Raw genomic sequence first — 26696 nt, 5'->3', positions numbered from 1 at the left:
GTACGATTCAATGATCTCTTAATTGTATCCTTGCTTACTTCAATTCCTTCTTCCTGCAAATCCTTCTGAATTTCTGAACAAGTCAGAAATGGTTCCTTCTTCATGTTACGACCAATGTAACATTAAGCTTACGTGACCGACCACTTTTTAGATGATTTTTAGTATTACCACCCATTATTTTCCACTTTATTACAACAGCCCCAACTGTACTCACCACCAACTTTAGTTCTAAAGCTATTTTCCTGTACCCCTTTTCATCTTTATGCTTTGCTATTATTTGACTATTTTAGTCAATTCCTTTGTTTTAACCATTTTAAAACAGTAATGAAAGAGGCAACCTGTGCAGCGTTTGAGAGCTGTTATCAACTGCCCTGTAAGGAGCAGGAACCCTGTGGTGCCTTCTCATTGATTAAAATATTGTAGCAAGATGAAATGACCGCTTAAGAATGAAATTTGACAGCGTGTTAAATACTTTTGCATAGGTGTAATTTGATATTTTGTTAATAAATATTTGTCAAATAAATATGTCTTCATTTCTGTTTTATTTTTAGATAATATCTGTTCAAAGATTGAGTGCAAATTTCATTCTAATTTGATAGTTTTTGAGAAATACGAAAAAAACAATGTATCAATAATTTTGATACCCACTGTATATGACTAACGGGGGTGCCCGGTGTTGCCCGGGTGTTTAAATGGTGTAGTAAGGGACTGAGAGGGGGGGGGGGGGTAGTAGGACATCAAAACAACAGTAGGCAGAGGTGTTAAAAAAATAACAAAGTGTTAGTAGGCAGGCAGGCTTGAACCCATAACGCGAAGGAGAAAAAAAAAAAAAGAAAAAAAAAGTGACGTCTTAGCCGATGTCTCCATTGCCCGACCGTAAGTTTGGAATATTGAAATTAAGCGCAGTCAATCGAAAGGAAGATGATGATTTGTTAAAATGTCAGCCTCTAGTCTGATGAGCCAGTTTCTGCTGACAACCATTCCCTCAAAATCGTAGCTGATGGAAACAGTAATTTTCTATGACAACGACAGTTAGCAGCAATCTCTTCTACTACGAACAGCAGCTCGATCATCTGCTATCATCATCATAGCAGCTTTATTAGCAGATATAGTTATGATGATTATCATCTACAGGTCATCTCCCATCAGCTGTAACAACCTCAGAAACAACCGTAGCAACATCAAAAACTCTTATAGTAAAAGACTAGAGGACATTTTGAACAGGATAATCATCATCATCATCATTCTTTTCAGCTGATTTACTGAATAATGAACTCTTATATAACTCACGTATGTTTAGTTCTTTGAAACAAATACAATCTGCATCTTTTGTTTTTCTTCCTATTTGCTGTTGTCACATTCATCACACCTTCCTTTCATTGCATTTATTTTTGAGCTATTGTTCCACTTTGGCCTTTACTTTGGCTAGATGGAAGGTCGGGGAGGCCTGATCCGATCAATCGGCTAGTCACGTCATGCCCTAATATCTATAAGTTCAGCCTAAACCGTATTATTCAATCGAATTCCACAATAAAACAACAGCAAAAAAATAAACAAAAATTAAAAGGTTATTTCTCCTTTATATTTTTCTCTTCAAATAGATACTAGAGTTTTTAGCTGTCTCCCCCTGCAAGAACTTAAGACACCAGGATTGTAAAGTGGGATTAAGAAGTCAGCACTCCCAAGGAGGAGCACTCTAACCTGCAAAAAGATGTCTGAGCAGCCCCATTAGCATTCGTTGGTAAGCGCATTTTATGCCATTAGCAATAGATACTAAAAGGCGGTGGTTGAGAACAAATCATGATTCTAGTGCCAAAGCATAATGTTTTCAAACAGTTTTTCTGGGAATGGTGCTTTCTGGGTGATACCTTTCTCTCACAGTACACTTCACTTCTAAGAGTAATATTTTCTGGGAGTAATGCTCCTACTCACTGTAAAATTTCCACTTCTTCACTGTAGAGGTCATCAGATGCCAGAAAACGTTCTACTCATAGCCTTTTTCCTTTGATCATTTATCTTTGAAATTCCTTTTGTATTTCCTGTTTTCTTTGTACCAAAATGCAAAATTTAAATGTAATAGGAACAAACATCTTGTAGCAGAACTCCTTGTTTGGGATGAATATAAAAAAAGAATTAAAAGGATTCATAACTAAAAAACGTCTGAAAGTCACTTGTTTACATGATACTAAAATAGCAAAGATGTACAGCATAAACATGTTGACACACCGGTTCCCATCCGATCACCAAAGTTAAGCAATGTTGAGCCTGGTCAGTATCAAAATGGGTGACCACTTTGGAATTCCAAGATGCTGTATGCGCTCTCCGCTTATCTTGCCATTGTTTCCAGTCAGTCTTGAGCCTCTTCTTGCCACTGGACCCAAACAGTATTAATTCAAGAGAGGTGTAGTTGGTGATTGCACAACCTTTGCCTCACAATTACACGTGCAGCTACACTTACAGGTGTGTTTATTGTCTCTTGAGCCTAAACGGAGGCATTGCAATAGCAAAGATTGACCTTTGACTTGACGAGACTTCAAAATGGCTAATATCGTTTGTTATTTGTAACAGGGGTGTATAAAATTCAGATGCATTAACTTTTCAGGTTGTTGGTATTCAATAAGTAGAAATTTCCTACGTTAATGTTTGCTGACCTTATTCTAAATGTCCATAACCATTAGGATATTGCACCTCCTACAAATCATTTAATGAAAACATGAAGTGGGAGTGGGGCTTTTGACACTCAATTAAAAAATATGTCCATATACTGAAGTGTTTTCAAATTACTGAGCCTAACTGAATATAGCATTTTATTTGGAGTTTTTTCAATAAAATAAAGTCAGTCAAACTTTCAACTTAAGCATCATTGCATATTTCTAATTTTGATTTGGAACTTTCTTCACTTTTATTCATACACCATGTTCTTTACACATATTTTATGTATTTCATCTCAGTTTGTGAAGAAAAATACTTTTTACGGCACAGAAGATTAATAAAATGGAAACATTTTTCCTCTATTCACGTGTAAGTTATAGACAGTACAGTAATATTACTACCTACTAGTACATATATATTTCATGTATCCACATAAAATATATTTTCTGGATAGATTTTCAGTATTTACTTTAATAGTGCTCAATACTTGAGTAGAGCTAGGTAGTAAAATTATGAAAATACATGGCAATAAAGCTACACAGAATCTTCTGTGTTGCATCTGGTTGGTGATTTCCTATGAAGATGAAGCATGGAAGATTCTCTGTAGTTTATTATATATTTTCATAATTTGATTGTTAAAAGCTACAATTTTAGACCTTAAACTTATATTGATAAATTTTGTTTCTAATCTCTTATTGCTATAAGCTGCCTTTTATTCTTGCCCTTTTTTTTTTAACAACAAAAATATTACATTAACCAGCAATAATTAAAGGTATAATTTGATTACATTAATAATGGAGTAAAAGAGGATGTGAGACATGATTCTGGCCTAAAACATTATCAACCAGAATTTTAATATACATTTCAACAAGTTTTCATCCCAGCACCAAGTCATGGTCTCAACAGAACTTAGAACGTGTACGATAGGTTCTTTTGCCTCACGGAAAAAAAAAAAAAAAAAAAAACCCCAAAAACAAACAATATTCTCTTTCCGTATTTCTGTTCCGTTGTACAGCTTACCAGATATAATGACAATGTCTATCATATCCAGATTTAAAGTTGCCTCGGATAAACATTCAGACATTTTACCTGACTTGTTGCATTTTGCTACGTTTAGTGAATAAATTTGATTTGAATATAACGACATTGTTATAATTCAATTTAAAATTCAAATTGATAATTAAAAAAGTATGTAAATATTTAAGAAAACTAATAAACCGGCTCAATTTATTTCCATAAGACATTTTTCTTTTTTCCTTCTTTTCTTTACCAATAGACAATTTTTAAAGCTTTCCCAGTTGAGATATTGTTTTTAAAGCTAACTCGAGACATTTTCTTTCTTTCTTATTTCTTTTAAAACTTTACTGACCCAGACATTATTTATGACTATTAATGTGAACATTAAATCATAATCTTGTCTGTCATATTATATATATATATATATATATATATATATATATATATATATATATATATATATATATATACACACAGATATATAAGCTATAAGTTAAACAAACATATATAATTTATAAACATCATGACCATAAGATACGATCATGTACAAACACTAAAGTGATGCAACATGGTGTTTACATAAAAAAGGTGGAAAGTTTGCAAACTAAGGAGTTATGTTCATAATAAAAAAATAGATAATTTTGAGACATATATGCAGGAAGTGGATAAATAAATGAAAAGATGAAGAGAAAGGAGATGATGTAGAGGATGGATTTTGAATGGGTTTTTTTCTTTTCTAAAAAGAAAAAGAAGCAAAGAAAAGAATATTTCTGGATACATGCCTATAAGAAGAGAATATAGATAAGCAAAAACATGCATTTGGGGAATTTGAGGGATGAGTGGAGAGAAGGTGGTGTTTCTATAAAGAGAAAGAACAAAGACTTATATAAAGCAGAACAGAATACTAGAAATAATAGACCTTGAAACTTTTTTTTTTTTTTAACTTATTCTCACCCCCCCCCCCGCCAAACAAGGCATATTACCATGTGGAACATAAGGGCTACTATGTGGTCGAGGGGGCATGAGTGCTAGGAGTTCACCAGAGCACATTTCATTAGGCACGGGGATGCAACATTACGGCGATGAGACAGGGGACTTAAAATCCTTAGCAAACAGAATCAGCTGCTTCAGTTTTATTAAACTGGATTAGCGTTCAAGAGAGCTGGAGCAATATACAAGATTATACAAAATAATAGCAAACACATTGTTAATTCTGCATCAATTTTAAAACATTTATCAAATTCGACAAAAAAATTACCAAAATGTTGGTCTTATTTTATTGGCTACTGTTGTCTTGAATTAATTGGTTGAATTTATTTTTTTATTTTATTTCATATAGTGCATACGAGTAAGAAAAATTAAAATAACAAATCTATCAGATTTCCAAAGAGGGCAATGACCATATGGCAGGTGCTACTGTAATGGAAGTGGCTGAGATAGTAGCCATATTGAGAGGAACTCTCTCAAAAGGTGATGACAGCATATGAAAAAGAGACAACATCCTCTTAAAAAAAAAAAAAAAAAGCCAAAGCTGTCTGAAAGAATCATAGAGCCCTTGTAAGGATTGTGAAGAAAGAGCACAAAACCACGGCATGCAAAATTATAGTAGAGCTTAACACTCATCTGGATAATACGGTTTCAACAAAAGTTGTTTACTGAGAGTTTCACAAGGCTGGATTTCATGTAAAGGCTGCCATCAGAAAAATCACTGTTATTGATTATTTTACATTTTTTTGTCCAATTCTATAATTACTAAAATGATCCATAACTAAAATATCTGATTTAAAAAAAAACAAAAACAGGTGCAAGATCCAGTAAAGGCAATGCGCACCTTGGCAAAAGAGATGGGTGTTGGAATAGCAACAATGAAGCAAATGCTGAATGAAAATATTTGTTATTCCTTGTACAAGGATTGGAAATGCCAACTACTCACTAGTAAGGCCCAACAGAACTGTTTTATGAAAGCCAAGAATCTCCTTAACAAAAATCAAACATCCAGTTCAGTGGAATATGTATACATATACATCATAGCTTTTACCAGACATCTTAATTACATATTTGCCTGGTTTAATACTTACCAGTTTTCACAACAAAAATACATATTTTCATTTATTCATCTTTCAATACATTTTCTTATCCTATGGTCAGAATGTTATTTTATTTATTTTAAAATAGAATTGACTTAATCTTCTGAAATATTTCTGAAAATTAAATATGTACAATATAGCTTACACCAAAAGTTTTGCAACACTAAAAAAAAGAGTAAAACCATTTTCAGATTTAAGAAAATGCTTTACATATAGATTTTGTATAAATTTAATAGTCCCTTGTACATTATAGGTTTGAAAAATTCCAAGAAGAGACGATTCAAGAAGTTCTTAAAGTTTATAAGTTTTAATGAATATTTTGATTTATTACAAAAGTTTTAGTACAATATTTTTTTTTCTTTAAGTCATATATTTTCATATAATGACCACTTTCATTTATTTTAGAAAATTCTTTTCTTAGAGACTGTTTATTAAAATGCTGGTTTTAAAAAATTCATGCATTTTCATATAAATCCAAAAAATGATTGCTGTAATCTATTTAGAAATTCTAATAATATTATTGGTACTTGTGCATTTAACGAATCAGACGTAACTCAGCATTTGCTCGGCTTTGTCCGACGCATGACGTCAACAGCCGGATATAACCGAGCGTTGCCGATTAAGCAGATGAGAATTTCGCTATCAATTGGAAGAGTGTCACAACTCAAGAAACGCTTATTTGAAGAGTTTTAAAAAAAAAATTGTTTTAAAAAGATAACTGACGAAATAATAATGAATATTACAAACCTTGCGGACCAGCTCCAGACCCCAGAGGCTGCACTAAACTTTTGCCAGCAACAGAAATTGTTGACAGAAGAGAAAAGGTGTTTATTTACATTTTGGCCAGGATTGTGTACTTGCAAAGAGAACAAGCCTTTCCGACGTTTACAGTTGGAGGTGTAGAAGTGTAACAATAACATGTCGTCGATGGACCTCCATTAGGATTGGGACCTTCTTCTCAAAATCCCGACTAACCATCGCATGTATAATAAAAATAATATACTTATGGGCGTTCGAGATGGCATCTACAAAAAATCTCCATCGCGAATGTGGGTTACGTTCTCGCCACACAATTGTGGATTGGAAAAATTTCCTGCGTGATATATGCAGGGACTTTTTTCTTAGGAATCCCCGGCAGATTGGAGGCCCAGGCCATATGGTAGAAATCGACGAGTCCGTTTTTAACCGCAGAAAACACAACATCGGCAGACTTCTGACACCGGTCTGGATACGACCCCGCCGAAAAGGAAGGTTTCTTGGTCACTGTACCAAATAGGAACGCCGAAACCCTCCTTTCACTAATAAATAAAAAGAAATCCTTGTTTCTGGCGAAAAAAAAATGTACAAATAATCCTTGTTCCCCCCCCCCCCAATGCTTTTGATTGCCCTTTTTTTTTTTTTAGACTTTTTCCATTTATTTGACATAAAGAGTTGCAAAAAAAAAAAAAAAAAAAAAATATTAACTTTTACGTGTTTAAGACATAGCAATGTATTTTTTTATGTTAAAAATTGAAAAAAAAAAAAAAAACAGTTCAGACAAAAAAAAAGTTTCCTATTATTTAACAAAACTTGTTTTATATGTATTTATTTTGAAAACAGAAGACAATTTCAAGCAATAATAATAAAAACAAATGAACGGTAGGTTTTTGATTTTTACTTATTTTTTTTTTTTTTATGTTTCTACATTTTACAATTTCATTGTACAGTTATTTTGTTGTAGCGTTGTTTTTATTTTATCGCCAACGCTTGGTTTTATCCGGCTGCTGACGTCATGCGTCGGACAAAGCCGAGCAAATGCTGAGTTACGTCTGGTTCGTTAAATGCACAAGTACCATATTATTTTAATTTAATAAATATTCAGAGCATGTTTTATTTTGTTTGTTTTGCTTTTACCAATATGTTGCGCAAAACTTTAACTCTTTAAATTGTTTCCCCTTGTGAAAGTCTTCAAAAAATGAAAACAAAAATGTTGTCCTCCAACCCTAAAATGCACAAGTGTCATTTAATACTTAATGTGCCTTTCTTTATTCTTCATTACGGTAGATTAAAAATAATTGTGGTTTGCTATTAATTCAGACTTTTTATGATGTTATAAAACTTTTGGCCAGAGCTGTAGATCATGTTTCTCTGAACTGATTTTTTTCAAATTGTCTGTATGAAATGACCCATAATCATTCGGGTTATATTTCATATGATTTATCTACAATGAATCAGAGTAATTTGTTAGCCAGCAAAAACATCATCCCACTTCAGGTGTGGACTAGCTCGAAATCAGTTGTTTGCTTTCGAAATTAATATATAATTCTTTTTTTTTTTAACCGCTATAGAAAAAAAAAAGAAATTCTGTCTTTCAGAGATGTAATCATAATAAAAGTCTGAAAGCTTGAGCTTATGTTATAACTACATTTCATAGCGAAACCCTGTCATCATTCAAAAGAACCAAAAGAATTAAATTCCTGCAAACGCTGATTTAATAGAAATTTCTCACCAGCTTTAAAAGAGAAAAATTATTCATTTTAATCATATGACCAGTTTCAACACTGGATCAAAATAAGAACTGATATTCATCAAGTTTTCTTTGGTAACTTTGCACTAGCAACAACCATTGAAAGAATCAATGCTCTGCTGTATTTTCAGGAAGAACCAGAACTCAAAGCTCTTCATTATCAATGTTAAATTTTTTTCAATTTTTTTAATTCAGATATGAACATTTATGTTCCTCGCCAACCCATTTCTTTCCATTTTAAAGCAGACAAGTACTATTTTCTGATTATAATTGTTAATATTTTCTCTGCTTAGTATCTTTATGCCATTAATCCTTTTCGTTCAAATATTTTTGCCCCTTGTTTTTGCATATCTGTATATATTTCCCCTATTAATAAATGTATTTTCAATCTGATTTATGTTGGTCGTTGCAATTCTTTCATGTTTACCAGTTGTCATCTTCTTATAAAAATGTCTTCAGGAAGAATCATGCTTCTTCTTTTTAAATTTATTTTCATAAATCCACAGAGTCACACTTTTTTGTATTTTACTGAGATGTGCCATCCCAGGTGATACACGTTCGTAACAATAGTCCTCTTATCTTTTCCCCCTGTCAGTCTGTCCATTCAGATTTCACATTTCTCTAAACATTACATTTTTAATCAATTATAAATCCCAATATCATGAAGAAGATGAGGGTTACTCAGTGTTTCTAAGTTCAATTTATAGTATATAGACTGGTTTCATTCTGTTGCTATTATACTGATTATTTTAGAAAGGTAAATATTTGTTAAATACAAATCAATAAAGCCAAGTATTAAATAAAAACAAATTCATCTAAGTAAATACAAAAATATTTTTTTATATTTTAATGGGAAGTAACTCTTACATTTGTCTCACTTGCCTCAAAGATATTTTGAGAAGAGTTACATTCATTTAAAGGAGCAGATTTCAATGTACATGGGTTGCACAATGCTCTTCGATTTATGCCCTCATTATAAAAGTAAATTCTTCATTCAGTTGTAAATAAATTAATAAATATTGTTGATTCATATCTAAAAACGTTTCATCCAAATTCATTTTCATGTATTTGTTCTATAGTTCACAACATTACTTCAATAACTGTCACATCACATGCAAAAGTGATATAGCTTATAAAGCTTTATTCAGTTTAAAATTGTTTGGCAAATATTTAACTGTTTATAGTCATCGATAGATTAGGTAGCTCTTATTGAAGGGAAACAATCCTAAATTGAATAGTTCTTAATCCAGGGAAATAATTTCCAATAAGGGAGATAACTTATGCTACTGCACTACACGTATTAGATAAGTTTAATTTCTTAATTGGCAGAGACAACATTTATTTTTTTTTAAATGAACAGGTAAGTCTTTAGATGTATCTCAGAACCTCAAACATTTCCAGTATTGTCCAAGATTACAATGAATTTTTGAAGATATGTTAACAAAAACTGACCAAATGCCTACTTTTTCTTGTATAAAAAATCTTACTGTAGAACCCAATTATTTAATAAGTAGATAAGCGCAATCTCTCTCTCTCTCTCTCATATATATATATATATATATATATATATATATATATATATATATATATATATATATATATATATATATATATATATATAAAGTGAACGTGTCTGTGTGTGTACATTTCCCTACGCAATAACTGTCAATTTTAAATCTACAGACTCGAAATTTGATATACAGGTACTGAGATTTGAGAAAATCTTTGTAATCCGTTTTCGGCCAGAAATTTGACTGTTAAGGGGTCAAAGTTCAACGATTTTACCTTTGAGAACTCTACCAAACTCCTCCGACAATTTTGAGTCTAAACACTTGAAATTTTAGATATAGGTTCCTTGGACATGGATCTAACTTAATAACTTGATTTGAGCCCAAAACAATAAATGTTAAGGGGTCATAATAGGGGTCAAAGTTAAAAAAATTGACCTTTTTTTTTTTTTGCTCAACATACACCTCCAAACACCCGGGCAACACCGGTTTGAAATGCTAGTTATAAATAAAATATCTTTATTATTCATGGGAAGACTAGGTTTGTTTGTGCTACATAGTAAAGGTAGTGGGCTGAGAAACGCAAAGCTGTGATTGGTTGAGCATGATCAGGTGGTAATAGAGTGAGACATTTTGAAATAGTTTATTCAACTGTGAGATGCAGCATGGCTTATAGATGACCATATGAGACGATGGGATTTTCATAGAATCATGGATGAAGAAATGATAGTTAAAAGTCAAAAGAACATATGAAACAACCAACAAATTTGTGATTGTTGAATTAATAAATTAATATTTTAAATATTCTACACCGTGCATGGTCATCAATCCATCTTAAATTAGGAAGAATAAAATCCAAGATAGCAGTTTAGAAGTGGTCCGTATGTGGAGTACAAATAAAGTCACTATGATTACAGAAGAAATATTAAGTATTTCTACAATTTTTTTTTGTGTGTGTGACAAAGATAAATTAAAACAGAAAGGAAAGTGCATTCTATGACATGAAACAAAAAACAACTCACATTTTTATTTTCAAATAAACAGTTTAAAAAAAAACTCATACATATTTTTACACATTTGCATTTTTTAAAAAATATATGCAAGAACACATTAACACATTTGAATATTCAGAAAAAATCATGTACATTCAAATTTAATACAACATTCATAATAAAAAATTTTTTTTAAAAAACAAATAAAAAAATGAGCAAAACTTATAATGAATAATGTGATAATGATGGAAAGAAAATGATAATAATGATGCACATGGACATACCGAAGGCAATCTGCGTATGCTACTGGAGGTGGATTGTGAGGAGAAGGATCCTGTGGGGCTACGACCACGGTAACTGGACTGAAAAAACATGAACAAGCAACTGAAACAGTGAACAACCATGCAGACAACAATTAGGGGTTGGCAGCAGAGATTTTTCAAAATAGGTGAAGAGAGAGAAAGAGTAAGAGAAAGAAAAAGATTTTTTTTTTTTTAATTTCTTAAATTGGTTGCATAAATTTAATTGAATTGATTGAAATGAGTATTTTTATTAACTTAGGTCAGATCTGCTTGTTTTATGGTCTATAAACTCCTTTTGAGATATGTAAACACTACTTATAAATAATGCATTATATATGATCAGTAGAACACAGGTGACTATTTTGCCGAGGGGAGAGTCATACCTCTTGTCTTGCATCACTTCAATAACTGTCACATCACATGAGAAAGTGATATACATATATCTAGCCTATCCAGCTTATAATTATTTTGCAAATATGGATAATTATAGCTATTTATAGATTAGGTAGCTCTTATTTAAGGGAGATAATTTATGTTACTGTACTTCACTTATTAGATAAGTTTAATTTCTTTATAGGCAAAGATAACATTTATTTTTATCAATAAAAGAAAAGGGGGGGGCAGGATGTTTAGATTTTTGAGACAAAAAATTTTTCTTACATTTTTTAAATGGGTTGCATAAATTTTGTTGAATTGATTGAAATGAATATTAATAACATGTTTTTTTTTAAACTTAGATTAGATTGGCTTGTTTTATAGCATAATGACTTTTCAAGATATGTAAACGATAATTATAAATAATTCATTATACATGATTAGTTGAGCGTAGGTGGTTATTTTACTGAGGATAGAGAGTCATACCTCCTTATTTGTTTGACAATTATCACATTCGATCTTACTTAGATAAATTTGTCTGTTTATATTTCCATGCCCCATAGCATTTTGTGTTTTTCATTTTCAAATACTGTCTCTAATTTATGCCTGTATCATTTGTTTGCATTTCAGTTCCTAATGGATTATCTTCTTACCCACCGCCCTCCAATATTACATTTTGGCTCATTTGCTACATTCACTAATTATTATTAGTGAGTATTCGATTGCAATAAGAAGTGGCGCTCTTTAATGTCTGGCTGAAAAGTCTCCACAGATTTCTAGCTTTTTCCACAACCATTGTAAATTACTTTGCATTATTACAACAGTCATTTACCATTGATTTCTCGGCAATAATCATTGGTCTTCCCTGGAATTAGGGTAGCAATAAACTTCCTAAAAGTCTCAATACTCTTTGCACTTATCCAGTGGAGGTCTGGTTAGCGCTCTCCCTCCTCGATTCTTCCATCCTCCTTGATATGATAATCATTTTGTGTGGTATCAATCAATGCTGGTATCAATTTTTTGTGAGGTGAGTGGATATTATTATCTACAAACACACAAAAAAATCTAAGTGATATATTTACAAGCGATGACAGTAGTTTGTGTCCCAATCCAAGCAAAGGCTAAGATTTTAAATAGAGATTTAAAAAAGAAGGCAGACATTTCCTACTTGAAAAACTAATTCAATATTTATTTCTATGCCCATTTAGCCTAATGGTAGATTAAATCCAATAAATATTGACATAACTGTTAAATAAAACATAAAATTCAATTTTCACTAATGTAGTATATCATAACACATTTTCTCATCCATTATGGATTCACAAAATTCCGACCATAACTTCTAACGTATTATTTGGATTATTCAGACTACTGCTCTCCATTGTGTTATTTTCACATTTCAGCTCATGTAACCTCCGACCTTCTTCAGATGTATCTTGTCAAACTCGGTAATCTTTCTGCCAAAACCAGTGATATAACAGATAATGTACTAGGTAAACTTCAGTTCTAAGTGACACTCTTCTGAAGATTGAAGGTTCAATCCTCAATGCAGGCAATACTAAGAATACAATTGTGAATCACTTAAGATTTCTACCCAGTTGTGGTTGATGGAACAAGAGCATGCTTTCCCTGTGGATTAAATAAATTGTTCCGTTCAAAATTCTGTGCACAGACAGAAAATTTCCAGAGTTCGACAAGATATACCCGAAGAAGGTCAGAGGTTATAAGAATAACTCTCGAGAACAGTAGTCCAAATAATCCAAATTATTCCTCATCTAAAAATTTCAAAACCCCGGCTTAGTGTTCCAGAACATCCAGTTCTAACCTTTTATTCTATAGTTCTCCAATATTTACACGGTCTATTAATTCTTTGGAATTGAAAAAAAAAAAAAATCATCCTATTCCTAGCATTCTTACAAGTTTGACATGGACTCCTTCCAAAATCTCAATCTGACTCCACAACCTTGTCCGATATAAGTAAATATTATTATCATATACAAATACTATTGTTGTTAAATATTCTTATTAATCACTTCTCGTCCAATGATATTCAGAAAAGTATAACACACTCATACGTTTGTACAATTACCTGAATCTATCAGCTTCATTTATTTAATATTCATGAACAATTGCAATGAAGCATACAAAAATGACTAATACCATAATCATTATTTAGTTCATTTATTCACTTGTTAAAATGCAACGTCACGTTATCATCGTCTACTTTCCATATTGTAATTGGTCTAATGTCGAATTAATTGTTAATTTGTTGATTACTAATAATATAAAACTTTTGTTTAGAAACAGCCAGCTATAAGTCTGTATAAATAAATAATTATTTTAAAAAAGAACAAAACAAAAAGACTTACTATATCTTTTTATTTTCTCACCAACATTAACGAATATCATTTTCAAAACACAATAAAAAATATCAAACTTTTCTAAGGGTATGCAGAGATCTTTTGAAAAGATCGCTTTTATTTTTCAGAAAATTGGAGAGTAAAAAAAAAAAAAAAATATCAGATTTGGTTTAAATATCTGTTTTAGATGTTCAGGGACAACTTTTAGAAATTGCCTAAAAAACTAACCGAACTCTGATCAGTACTGTGCTATATAGTTCAATACAAATAGTAAAATCACTTTGTAAGATACAATCTTAAATTTATTCCTTCAGTCCAGCATCTCTTAGCAGACAATGTTCTTTTTTACATAAAGTTTTGCTGACTTAATTTTTTTAATGTAGAACCACTTGACGTCTACATTACGAGTTTCTTTCTTACCTCATTACAACAATGATCATATTATAATGATATTCAACAAAAAGGCTAATCAAAGGGAGGTCACTCATATTCTTGTCCAATGTTGCTATATTGGCCTTTTTAAAGCCAAATTTTGTGAATTTTGCCCTTTTTTTTTTTTTTTTTTTTAAAATAGTTTTGCCTTCAAAAACTGTAGTTGGTCTTTTTCAAAGTGTAACGTACGGACTAAGGAAGGAACAAGCAGAATATTATATAGATAGCACTATACAGTTGTTATCAACATGGAGTTTTGACAGGACTATTACTTCATTTTCACTAATACTCTTTAGAACAGTATAAATTAACACACATCCCTCTCCAGCTATGAGTGGACACGTAGAGTGGACTACTTTCAAGGTAGGTAGAGCAAACAATCTAGAAAAGAGAAAACTTATAACAGACTATTGGAAGTGGTATTTTATCAGTAGAAAAACTTTGGATTTTCAAACCATTGTTGATCAAGCAACAGAAACCCAAAGAAGACACCGTAAGCAGTCAAAAGAGTTTACCAACCTTTAGTAATCAAAAGAGTACAGTATCTTGAGCAATTAAAACGAAGCATGATGATGATGACTAAAATGTTTTGTTTTGAGCAAAATATTAACTTGTTTCTTTTCTTTTTTTTTTTTTGCTCAGACAATTTATATTATTTCAAAGCTATTTGCTCGATTCTTATAAATACTGTTGTACAATTCTCTCCAGCATTTTAACATCTTATTGAGTTTTCTAAATCATTTCTTAGCTACTTTCTGCAGTGTTGCGACACAGTATTCCTCAAAACATGTGCTGCTTCAAGGATGATCAACTATTTGTGCACTTTTAATTTCATATACTAGATACCTGCATTCTTCCATATGGTTTCAAAGAAGTTTTTCCTTTATTAAGCCATGGTCATAAAACCGTTAGCAATAGAAAGAGGCTACTATACTAATGTATAAAAATGAATGCATAAAAATGAATGTATAAAACTTAGGTATATATAGACAAAACAGAATTTCAAAACTGTTGTGATGACACACGTTGATTCACACAATTCTGAGTCAACACTATAGATCACAATGTGAAAGAAGATGGTCTGTACATCTCAGAAAACATCGGTGCAGTTATGCAGAGGGTCTAATGTGAATGTATATCATCACAGGTTTGATCTGTTCCGCTGCAACACAGGACAATATTTAAACATTGCGGTGGAGCAAGAACCATGAACTAATCTGTAGGCAACAACTACAACAGTTATATTCCAACAAGTAGACAGCAAATCTAATCCAAGCATATCATATACTCCATAGGGAACAGGGTCGCTGCAGGGATATGTAGTATATATCTGATGGCACGACACTGTAGATGCTCAAGAGAATCAGAAAACTAATCATGATGGCTGTCAACTGGCGTCACATGCGGGTTGATTCTTTTGATTTCAAATGTCCTGATATTTATCTATACTTTCTTCTACAGTTTCGATAATGGAACTTGTGTACTTGTAATGAAATTCGTCCAGAGACAGCTCCTTTTAATGAATTCACTACATCTCAAATGAAGGCCAACCAAGCACGGTGGGCATTTACCAATGTTGAGACAAGTGACAACCATTATTGATTCCACTTGTGAACATCATAGATACAATATAATCAATTCTGCATCCTACTTTATTAATCTGAGCCATGTTTAGAGTTGATCGCCATGCCACTACTTCCAGCCCTGACGTAGAATCGGATTGAGGACTTTTCTGATGAATTCATTTTATTTATGTTTTTAAATAGAAATCGCTCTAGACAAAGCATGAAACCACTTGTTTTAAGGAGCTTATTATTATTTATTTATTTTATATATATATATATATATATATATATATATATATATATATATATATATACATACACACACTACTTCCCTGTTAAATACTAACCGATGATGAGATGGATACATTCCGACCCAGGAAACAGAAATTCTTCTCCCTTTGTCAGAACCATTGCTCATGATATGTGAAGACTAGAGGACAAAATAAAGAAATTTAGAGTTACGAGGCTATTGAAAGTAAACCCAAGGTCCACTTTTGCATTCAAATAGTGAGACCAAACTAGTGGACCTTGCTTAAAGAAGGTTATTTAGCACCATGCATGGACTGCCACATCTGAAATCAACTGCTACCAGTGAACTTGAAAGATGTAATATGAAGAGTGACGATGAAAAACTTTCAGTCTGCAGCTAACCAACCATGACTCATGCATATAAAAGAGGACGGTATAATCAAGATCACGATAAACTCGGATTTTAATAACTAGCTTAATTTCTCATCTCAATCGCAATTGAGATAGTCTTGATAATGTCCTAGCCATATCAATTAGTGCCCACTCTTTCTGCACGCACGTAATATCAGGTTGATTGTGCACCAGCTTTTTATCTGCATAGATAGTCACATTCCACAACTTTTATCTAAAGCATTATAACATTTAACATTAAAATGACTCACATTCATGCATTTCTTTCTTTCTTTTAGTTTCTATCTACTCGTCTCAGCATGAGAGCGAATTTAGACACAAGGTTAGTTTTAATGCGGTGAAAATTTAGCTCCCCTAAAATGCAACATTATATTGGAACAAAAAAAATTTAAAGTGTCTCAGTCTTGAAGGATTTCTCTTAAAAACGAATGTAGTGTCGATACAATTTACATTTGTAGAAATATAAAAACAATATTTGCAATAAATTAGGCACAAGGCCATCTGCTGAGAACAGATACTACACTTTGAAATATTTGCAGCAAGATAAAAAAAAAAATTCTATTATAAAACTAGGCACAAGGCCATACAAAAGTATGTGAAAAGAGATGTTATTGGTCATCTTTTGCCACAATAACTAGAAAATGTTTATCCTTCTCTTAACTAGAATATTCAATCACCATAATACCACATTTACTCCAGGGGCGGTTCTACCTAAAATTTCTTAAATAGTTTAAAATTGAAAATAAAATATGCCAATCTATATAATATTCTAATTGTTCCTTCCTTAGTCCATACGTTATGCTTGGAAAAAGGTCAACAATTTTTACTTTCAAAAAGGCCAAATTCGTGAAGTTGAGCTTTAAAAAGGCCAATCTCAAAACCCTGGACAAAAATATTAGAATAACCTCCCTTTGATGTAGCCTTGCTTTCGAATATCATTATAATAATAATATATGACCATTGTTGTAATGGCGTGAGAAAAGAACTCTTAGTAATTTTAACGAAGAAAAAAGTTAGTGAAATGTTACGTAAATAAAAGGAACATTCGAAAGAAACAAGACAAAAAAAAAAAACATTGTCTGCCAAGAGATGCTAGACTGAAGGAGTAAATTAAAGATTGCCTTTTACAATGTAATTTATTAGTTGTATTGAACTATGTAGCACAATATTACTTTGTGAGTATTTATTAATACTTATTAATTTATCTCATTTGAGTCAGTTCTATATTTAAAATACAATGGACACTACTTTCACAGAAATGTTAATAAACTCATATTTACTGCATATTTTGGCCCAAACGACTACTTTTTTGTGTTTTCCAGAAAAATATCAGCATTATCAAAAAAAATATTTATTGATTAAATATTTCTCAGTCAGTCAAATTTTCATAGGTTTTGCTAGTATACAATAATTTCATTGGAGAGAATCGTGAAGTGGGAGAAAAAACAAAGAATGAAAAAGAAAAAAAAAAAAAAAAAAGGCTAATAAGACCTTCCTAACCTTATATCAGATACTACACTTTGCTCATAGCCAAAAGGCCAAGAGTCAGGCTACATGTTTTTACCATTTCTCTTTTACATAAATTCACCCTAAGTCACAAATATATATCTGCAACACAAGCAGAAAAGGCCATCTAAAGTTACAGTATTGGATTATATTGTGTGTGCGCGCACGCACACACACACACACACACACACACACACACACACACACACACACACACACGTATAACAACACCAGCTGTATTATCCTACAGGCATTAAGTTGAATCTGGTAAGAAAACAAAACTGCTAAGAAACAAAGCCACAGCTCTAGAATTCACTGCAAAACTTATAAAATATCAGATTGCTCTACAAGTAGTTGCCCTATTTTTATTGACATTATTTGATGATATACATATTTTGTTAGTTTAATGTTTCTAGGCCAAAAGCCAACCTCCAAGGTTCAACTGTACCAATGTACGAAAGGAATGCATTTAATAATTGAGAATTCTGAAATTATTCTTGAGTTGGTTTTAATCACTTTAATTTTTTACTTTTGATTAAAAATATAAACATTCTTAAATAATGAACAGAAATTTTTTTAAAGGATAATGTATCCATAACAGTGAAAGATGTACAAACTGATAAAGTGATATTCATCTTCATATATAAAAAACTATAGATTATATATTAACTTCATGTTTTTCATGTTTAAACGGTTTTAAAAATTTATTTATTTTCACTTATAAGTCACCACTTATCCAGGTTAAAAATCACTTGGAGATAAGGATTAATGAGATGGATGGATTGTTAGTTTCATCTACATAAATAAAACAGTAGATGTATGTATGTATGTATGTATGTATGTGTGAAAATATTTAACCGATAATCTCGTAAACTACTGGTCGCATAACACTGAAATTAACAGGAAATAGTAATCATACACCAAGGATGGTTTATAATGAATAAAATCTTTGTTTGGATGAATAAATAATGCATACAAAAATATGTCAACAAGTTGAAATGCAAAATGTTCATTTCAACTTACCAACATATTTCTATAACTTTTGCGCAAATTCATTTATAGCTTGAAGTGGTTTGATTTTAAATCTTTTTTAAATATCTGCTGATAGCGCTCCAGTTGCGTTCTCTACCATTTTCAGCTAAATGTTTTGGTTTCGATTCTAGCTGATAGCATCCAAGTCATTTTTTTTTTTTTTTTAACTTTTGAAATCAGTACTGTATATTAGGTATAATATAATAGAGAATTTGCTCTGTAATAATAAATACAAAATCTGCATGAATTAAAATATATTTAAACATATCTTATGACCAGGCAAAGCCGGTTTGATAATCATAGCTTTTTTGCTTGACACTGGCATCGTCACACTTACGGTTGCCTATACTTCTGAATCACTCTTATGTATGTACAATATTAGTCGCAAGGTTAACTTATTTGCATATTGGTTTTGAAAAGAACATCCTATTAATTAATTATCTGTTATTGTTTTGTTTTTTTTAATTCAATTTTAATTTAATATAACATAGTACTGTTTCATAATATTGATCTAGTTCTGAATGAATATTTAGCATTTTCTCTTTCAAGGGATCCAGTTGATTTTCAGCAAGTTGCAATTTATTTTTAAATTGCATGCAAGTGAAAAAAAAAATTATTTTCCTTTCTTTAATCACATTTAAAAGATAAATTTGTATCAACATTATCAAAATGTAAATGTTTATCTGTATGAGTAAAGGAGAAAGATTTGACTTTGTGTTTACAAAGTTATGAATGAAATGTTTATTATCTTAAATGAATGTTTTAAATATTTGAAGTAATATACTTTGCAAAGTAATAACGATGCCGCAAATCCAGCTAGTATACATATAAAATTGATTATTTTCTCTCATAAAATTACGTTTTATTAACATTATTTAACATTTTGCTACATCTTGATTTAATGTATTTGCCCCCGCAGTGAAATTCATCTTAATTACATTGTAAACTTAAAAAAAAAAATTAAATTTTTTTTTTTTTTTTCAATAACTTTGATTTAATTAATTACTTGCTATCAATATGACACTAAATGTATTTTATTTTCAAAACTCTTTCTTCTTTTTGAAATTTAAGTGCATGCGTGGATTGTTCCATTGTTTAGGATTACTATGCATTAATCCAACCTGCGCAATCATCAAATTAAAAAACTCGCATAAAAAATGGAAGAACAGATACTGTTCGTTTTTGTTTAATGTTATTTTTCCGGGCCACTACAAGTCATTTTATAATCCTATTCTTCAAATCGTGTATTTGTTATAGCAAGTATGTTGACGTCAGTGTGTAATAAGCCTCTGATCAGAGGAATTTTTATATTTTTGCATTTATTTCAAGCTTTGAAATCGAGATCAGTCAGAGAACTATGGACATCTCATGTTTTTGTTTTTTTTGTTACTACAGAAAATGAAAAAAAAAAAAAAAAAAAAGCTACAGAATTTTGCATTAAAAAAATACTATGTACATGGGGAAAGTTCTGTTACTGTGCTAATTTGTCAGAAATGGCTTGTTTGATTCTGAAAATGAAATTTTTCAGTGTGAGATATTCTTCCCCCAGGCTAATCAAAGATGATCGATAGTGACCATGTGAAAGCTGTAGTTGAACAAGATTGCCATTTGACAAATAGACAAATCACAGGCATTCTCAAGATTTCTAAAGCCAGTGTGGCAAATAAATTGCATAAAACTGGTTGTGTTTTTAAACTTCATGTTTGGGTTCCTCCTTCCTAAAAATAAAATGAAAAACATATCTTAGCCAACATAATATTTCTAATTGTAGCAATTACATGAAGATCCATTTCTTTTGTATGCACACAATCTCAAAGCTAAAACAGGCATGTTAAAGCTAGCATAGAAACACACTGGGCAATTCCAACACATGATTCTCATTACATCCTGGGTAACACGGGGGGGGGGGGAAGATTATATATATAGTCTTGAAAGTTTGTTCCCCCCCCAACCTTTAAAACTATATATATATTTATATATGTTATGCTTATTATACAAGCATATTGCTCCTTTTTTTCGGTCTGATGAGGTGGTCTCCCTCATTTGAGACTCCACTGAAACATATGCACAAATATAACCAATGTTTATATAATAAACAGACTATATATTTGCTCTGTCCTTCATCGAGCACTCTTTAACACAGGGGTTTCAGTGGATCTACATCTAGGAAGCCAAAATATACAACCATTATATAAATTGTTCTTCGTTGAAAAATTATTTTGCCAGTAAGTTAATTAATCTGTTGTAATCGCTGAATCAATTTGCTTTCACAAATTCACTAATGTTACTTCAAGGATCATCAGTTGTCTACCATATATATATATATATATATATATATCCTCATTACATCCATGATGAAATTTAAAACAGAGTATCTCAAGTGCTGATTAATACAGGTAGATAATAATCCAAAACTGCCAGACTTCAACTGTAGAGATCAAAAGCACCATACACCGAATACAAATGGGATAGACTTTATCATCAAAACTATGCTAGCAAAAAAAAACAAAAAAACATTGAATCTTTTCTCTCTGATAGTTTTTATAAGTAGTATTTGGTAAGTACTCAAAAACTCAAAGTATTAACACTGGTGTGCCTCAAGGATCCATCCTGATCCCAACTCTCTTCTTTATCAATGATTTCCCAAATCACATTTTAAGTTCATTTGTTAACATATATGCAGACGATACTACCATCTATAGCAACACTTCAAAGACCAACAACAGCCAAAATCTCTGAGTCTCTCTCCTCCAACCAGGAGTTGCATTGGGGCAAAAGATATCTGGTTAATTTTAACACATCAAAAACCAAGCTTTTATTTTTCACCATAAATGCTCTGATTCTCACTTGGCCCTAACTGATATGAATGGTTCTCATCTCAAAGACGCTCCCTGCTTTAACAAGCTTCTGGGTCTGTCCTTCAATCCTGACTTAAAATGGAAGACCTATATTAAATTGGTTGCCAAAGTCGCCAGAAAAATACCTGCGTCATTCTACCGCTCCAGAAGGTAGCTCACTCTTGACAGAATCCTCTACCTGTATAAGAGCCAGATACATCTTAAAATAGAGTTCGGTTGCCACATATGGGCAGGAGCCGCTCAGAGCACCCTATCATGCCTTGACAAAGTTCAAGGCCGGCTCCGAAACCTAGTAGAAGATGCTCTTTTCTTTCCCCTGCAACCTCTTTCCCACAGAAGAGACATTGTGAGCCTGTCCTTGCTCTATTATTATTTTCATGGTAAGTGCTCATCTAAGCTTCGATCTATGGTCCCCCTTTGCTAAACCTTCATAAAAAACACTCGTCCAGCTACAACTACTATCAACAATTTCTCTTACTCCCTATCTGTGCCTAAATCTAAATGCAAATTCTATGAACAAAGTTTCATTTCTAGAACTTCCCACCTGTGGAACTCCATTCTGCTGACATGCTTTACAACCAACTACAAGTCCAATGTAAACAAGTTCCTGTTGAGTCGTCCCATTAAATAATCAAATTCTACTCCATTTCCACCACTGTTGTCCCAGTGATCTATGGACATGCATTCACCTTTATCCTCGAATGGCGTCCGGTTTTTGATAAATGGTGACTCCATATGAAAACAAATACACAAAAAAACGGGGTTTTATTTCATTTTCTTTAGTTAATAATAAAGAACAACTTGTGTTCGCGCCATTTGATGATTTTAATAGCTTTCTGGGGCAATCAGTAGGTAAGGATGCAAGTTTGCAAAGGTATTAAAACGGTACTTTAAGCCGATACTCAATTCTTAACATGAATAAGATTTTTCTTTTAATGTAAAGAATATGTATGTATTGCTTTTAGCTTACAATGGATTCTTTGATAGTAAACGTTATGGAAGATGAAAAAGCATCACTCTTGACAGATCAAAAGGAAGAAAATATCTGAAAGCAACAGACGATTCAACTAAATATTACCAACTCATTTAACCTACTTCATCAGTGTGTTCTTTATTATAATGATGGTAATAAAACTGCAAGCATTACGCATTTAATGAAAGATAGAAATTAGAACTTTACTAATACTACTACTGATTATAATGAAATGAAGATTATGCTAATACTATTGATGATGATGATGATGATGATGATGATGATGATGATGATGAAAGAAAAAAAATCACGGTAGCACCGACCAACAACAGAAAATGGACATGGAAGGTCAGAGAGGATGGAAAACACCGTCTAGATCTCCACAAGAAGGTCACAGCAAGTACTAGACTATTATCACTCAAATTCCAGAGAAAGCCAACGGTCATTTCCAGTGAAAAAATAAATGGTAAATGCCTGTAGTGCTAACACAAAGTGACTTGCAACAGTTAGCAAAAGAAACAAAGAGTACTAGAAATTTGAAGAAACTTGCTGTCACTCAGACTTCAGGGAACACCACCTCCTGTTGTATCTAGTTAATGATCATTAATAATTGACTTATGTGAGAACACCTAAGTACATAATAATCAGAAGAATAATAACAGCTATGATGATTTAATACAAGTTTTTATTTTTAAATTGTTCATTATAAAAAAAAATAAGCTACTTATGCAGAATACGGACCGTGCTGAAATAACGTTATTTAGAAATTTATTTTTAACATTCAGGCTATTCCATACTTTCACCTAACAATTTGACAAAATATACTGTAAAAATTGAATTTAACTTTTAAAACTTAAAAAATAAATAAATAAAAGAAAGAAAGAAAGCATGTGCCGTATCCTGCACAGCTGTACCAAAACAGTAATTTTGAGGCCATATACTCTCAAAATTAGGATAGGCTAGTAAGTGTAAATAATGATTAATGACTAATTTCAGGATAGCCTTGAATTAATAATTATTCTTTAACCAAATGAAAACATATAAAAACGAAAACGCCTTTTAGATAAAGATTTATTCTATGTATATGGAAAGTTGACTTAATCACAATGAGAAATAAGGTCGACATCAGTACACACATTTTGCTGACACTGTTTCAAAATTTCTTTTGGGAAAGGTATGAATCTATCTTTTCTAACAGGTTGAGGGTCACTCGATGTTCGTCCATCGGAATGACGAGGATCATCTTGGAGGGATGATGGATAACATGTGCTGAATTGCCACGCAAGGGTTGTGCATTCCCTAACCACTCCTCTCCTGAGTCAGCAATGCTCAATTTCAGTGACAAGGAGAAATCCAGAACGACTGAAAATAGTGCCGAGATAAGCACATACATTACCCGGTATTCCAAAATGGTTACCCATTATAGTGCTAACCAGGCTCAACGTTGCTTAACTTTGGTGATCTAACAGGAAATGGTGTGTCAATGTGATTATACATATTTCAAGGAGGATCACTAACAAGTAATAGGGCCACATGACTCTTACTAATAGATTAAGGATTATTTTGTGTTCAGAGGAAATAACTCCTCCTGAGAGGCCACACATTGCTTCATATTACTAATACCATTTAAGTTCGATATTAGATATTAAAAATAAAATAAAATGCGTGACTGAGCTTCAATCCCTGGCATCTCCTTGTAAAATTTTTATAGCAAGAACTAATCTTTTTACCATAAGTGTAAAGAACTTTTCCTTTCTTTCTGTGTGCCTAGCATTGCATAAAATTTCTGTGAACAAAGCTTCTTACTAAGAACCTCCCATTTGTGGAATGCATTACCATAAGACTGCTTTCTTGCTGACTACCACATTGTTGTCTTTAAATTGTTATAAACCGTCCCCAGAGGTATTCGAATTTTGCTCATTCATCATTTTTGATATTGTCACTCATAATATCCTTCATCATTCAATTGAAAATCCATTAATTTCATTATGGCTATTGGTCTTGACAAATGGTGGCCCATTAGTAAAAAAAAAAAAATTGTTTTAAAGTTTTATTATACAAAATAATCATTAAATTGATTTAAACTCATTAAAAACTTTAATAAAAAATGAGCACATTATTGCAAACACGAGAGAGAGAGAGAGAGAGAGAGAGAGAGAGAGAGAGAGAGAGAGAGAGAGCGAGAGAGAGAGAGAGAAAATATGGTAATTCTAATAAAATGATTGCTTATTATTTAAAAACGACATGACTGAATTGTCAAATTATTTACTATTTCAAGTCCCGATTTTTTATTTTCAGTTCTATTTATGCAACCAACATTCTGTTTTTTCACGGCTGAGAAAAGCCCAAGATTGTTTGAAGAAAGGCTGGGAATCAACATGGGTTTGAAAGAATGCAAGCACACAAAGAAAAACAAAATAAAATAAAATTTGTAAATAAAAACACAGAATAAAAGCAATAAAACAAAATAAGCCATACATTTTGCAATCGTTCAAATAATTTTTGTTCAGATTAATAAATAATAGACTAAAATTTAATGCTTTGAGGGTGAACACCAACTAATGTGCATGTCGAGTAGTTACTATATTTATATGAAACTTTCAAAATTATGAACACTAATGCTAATATACTATTTTCATCTGGGTGCAAGTGTATTCGCTAGGTCAAAAGAGAATATCAAATCAAATTTATTAGAAAAAAAACAGCAAAGTGCAACAAGCTATGTAAAATGACAGTTTGGAGGTATTAACATCTATAAACGGTCAATGTTAATTCAAGGCCATTTTAAATTTGAATATGACAAACATTGTAACAACCTCCTCTGGCAGGCTGCTCCGTGGAGCAGAATTACATTCAGAGAATGTTGTCTTTCCTCTATTGACAGGAAAATTATGATGATACATATATTCTGTGGGCGCCAGCAGAAACCATAACTAGGATTAAGAGATTAAGAATTCCTTGAAGGGTAGATTCAAATTCATATTGAACATGATGTATGCCAGAATTAGGTCCCTGCACATTCTCCACTGTACACTATTTCTTTGAAGTTAAGAATTTGTTGTTAGGATGGCATACTCAAGACTGGGCCATAGAGTTATTGTACATACATATATACATATATAAATATATATAAAACAAAGAAAATTTGAATGCCTACTAGACACCATCTTCAAATATCTGTGTCTTCTCTATACAGGAGTTTTGTCAGGACAAACTGGCATGAAGATATTTCACTCTACAAGTAAACCCTGACCAAATATTCCAAATAACATGCCGTACTTTGGGGTAATTGCATCAAGTCTGGGGTAATTGCGCCAACTAGCTAAAAATGCTCTTTTGGCATATAAAGAGCACTCTTTTTTTTTTTAGTTGGTGCAATCACCCCAAAGTATGATTGTATTTGAAATCCAAATATGATCCCCTCACCACAGCTAAGGAATGATACATGTCACCTTAAGTAACAATACTCCATAAAACCAGATGAATTATAGATTATAACATAATTAAGTGACAAATTTTTCTCTCCACAATTTGTCAACTATTACATAGTTAATTGACAAATTGGGGGGAGAGGAAAATTAGTGTTTTTCATTTCTTTACTAACTCAACATTTGAAAGGTGAAGGAGAATTTTGATTGAACACACGGATACCTGTGTATCTCATGTAGAAATCAAGTCTTAGCCCCCAAAATGGGGTCTCTTGATTACGGAGAGATAACTGAAGTAAAATGAAAATTAATTTATTTGAACAAGTGCAAGATGTCATACACACAACAATCAACAAATAAATAAAGCTGACAAACAAACTATATAATATTTCATTTAATCCAATAATGATGGAAGTTAAATTCAAATTGTGTGGATGAAAACA

At 31.9% G+C, this 26696-nt stretch overlaps 1 protein-coding gene across 32 annotated transcripts in view; it reads right to left on the bottom strand.

Annotated features, from left to right (window-relative positions):
• The window catches only part of LOC145283648 (dematin-like), a 402389-nt gene that overhangs the window by 90671 nt on the left and 285022 nt on the right, over positions 1 to 26696 (bottom strand). For 14 of the 32 annotated variants that reach the window (XM_080132618.1, XM_080132614.1, XM_080132621.1 and 11 more), the window contains one exon: positions 11047 to 11124. The exons of the other annotated variants lie outside the window; for them this stretch is intronic. In XM_080132618.1, coding sequence (XP_079988744.1) covers positions 11047 to 11124 — 78 coding nt within the window. The remainder of the gene's footprint in view (positions 1 to 11046; positions 11125 to 26696) is intronic. 32 annotated transcript variants of the gene reach the window in all.

The sequence above is a fragment of the Euprymna scolopes genome, chromosome 8 (assembly GCF_053919585.1).
Source record: "Euprymna scolopes isolate OS-2025 chromosome 8, ASM5391958v1, whole genome shotgun sequence".
Lineage (NCBI taxonomy): Eukaryota > Metazoa > Mollusca > Cephalopoda > Sepiida > Sepiolidae > Euprymna > Euprymna scolopes.
The sequence above is the reverse complement of the archived record's forward strand: the minus strand, read 5'-3'. Positions and strand labels throughout refer to the sequence as shown.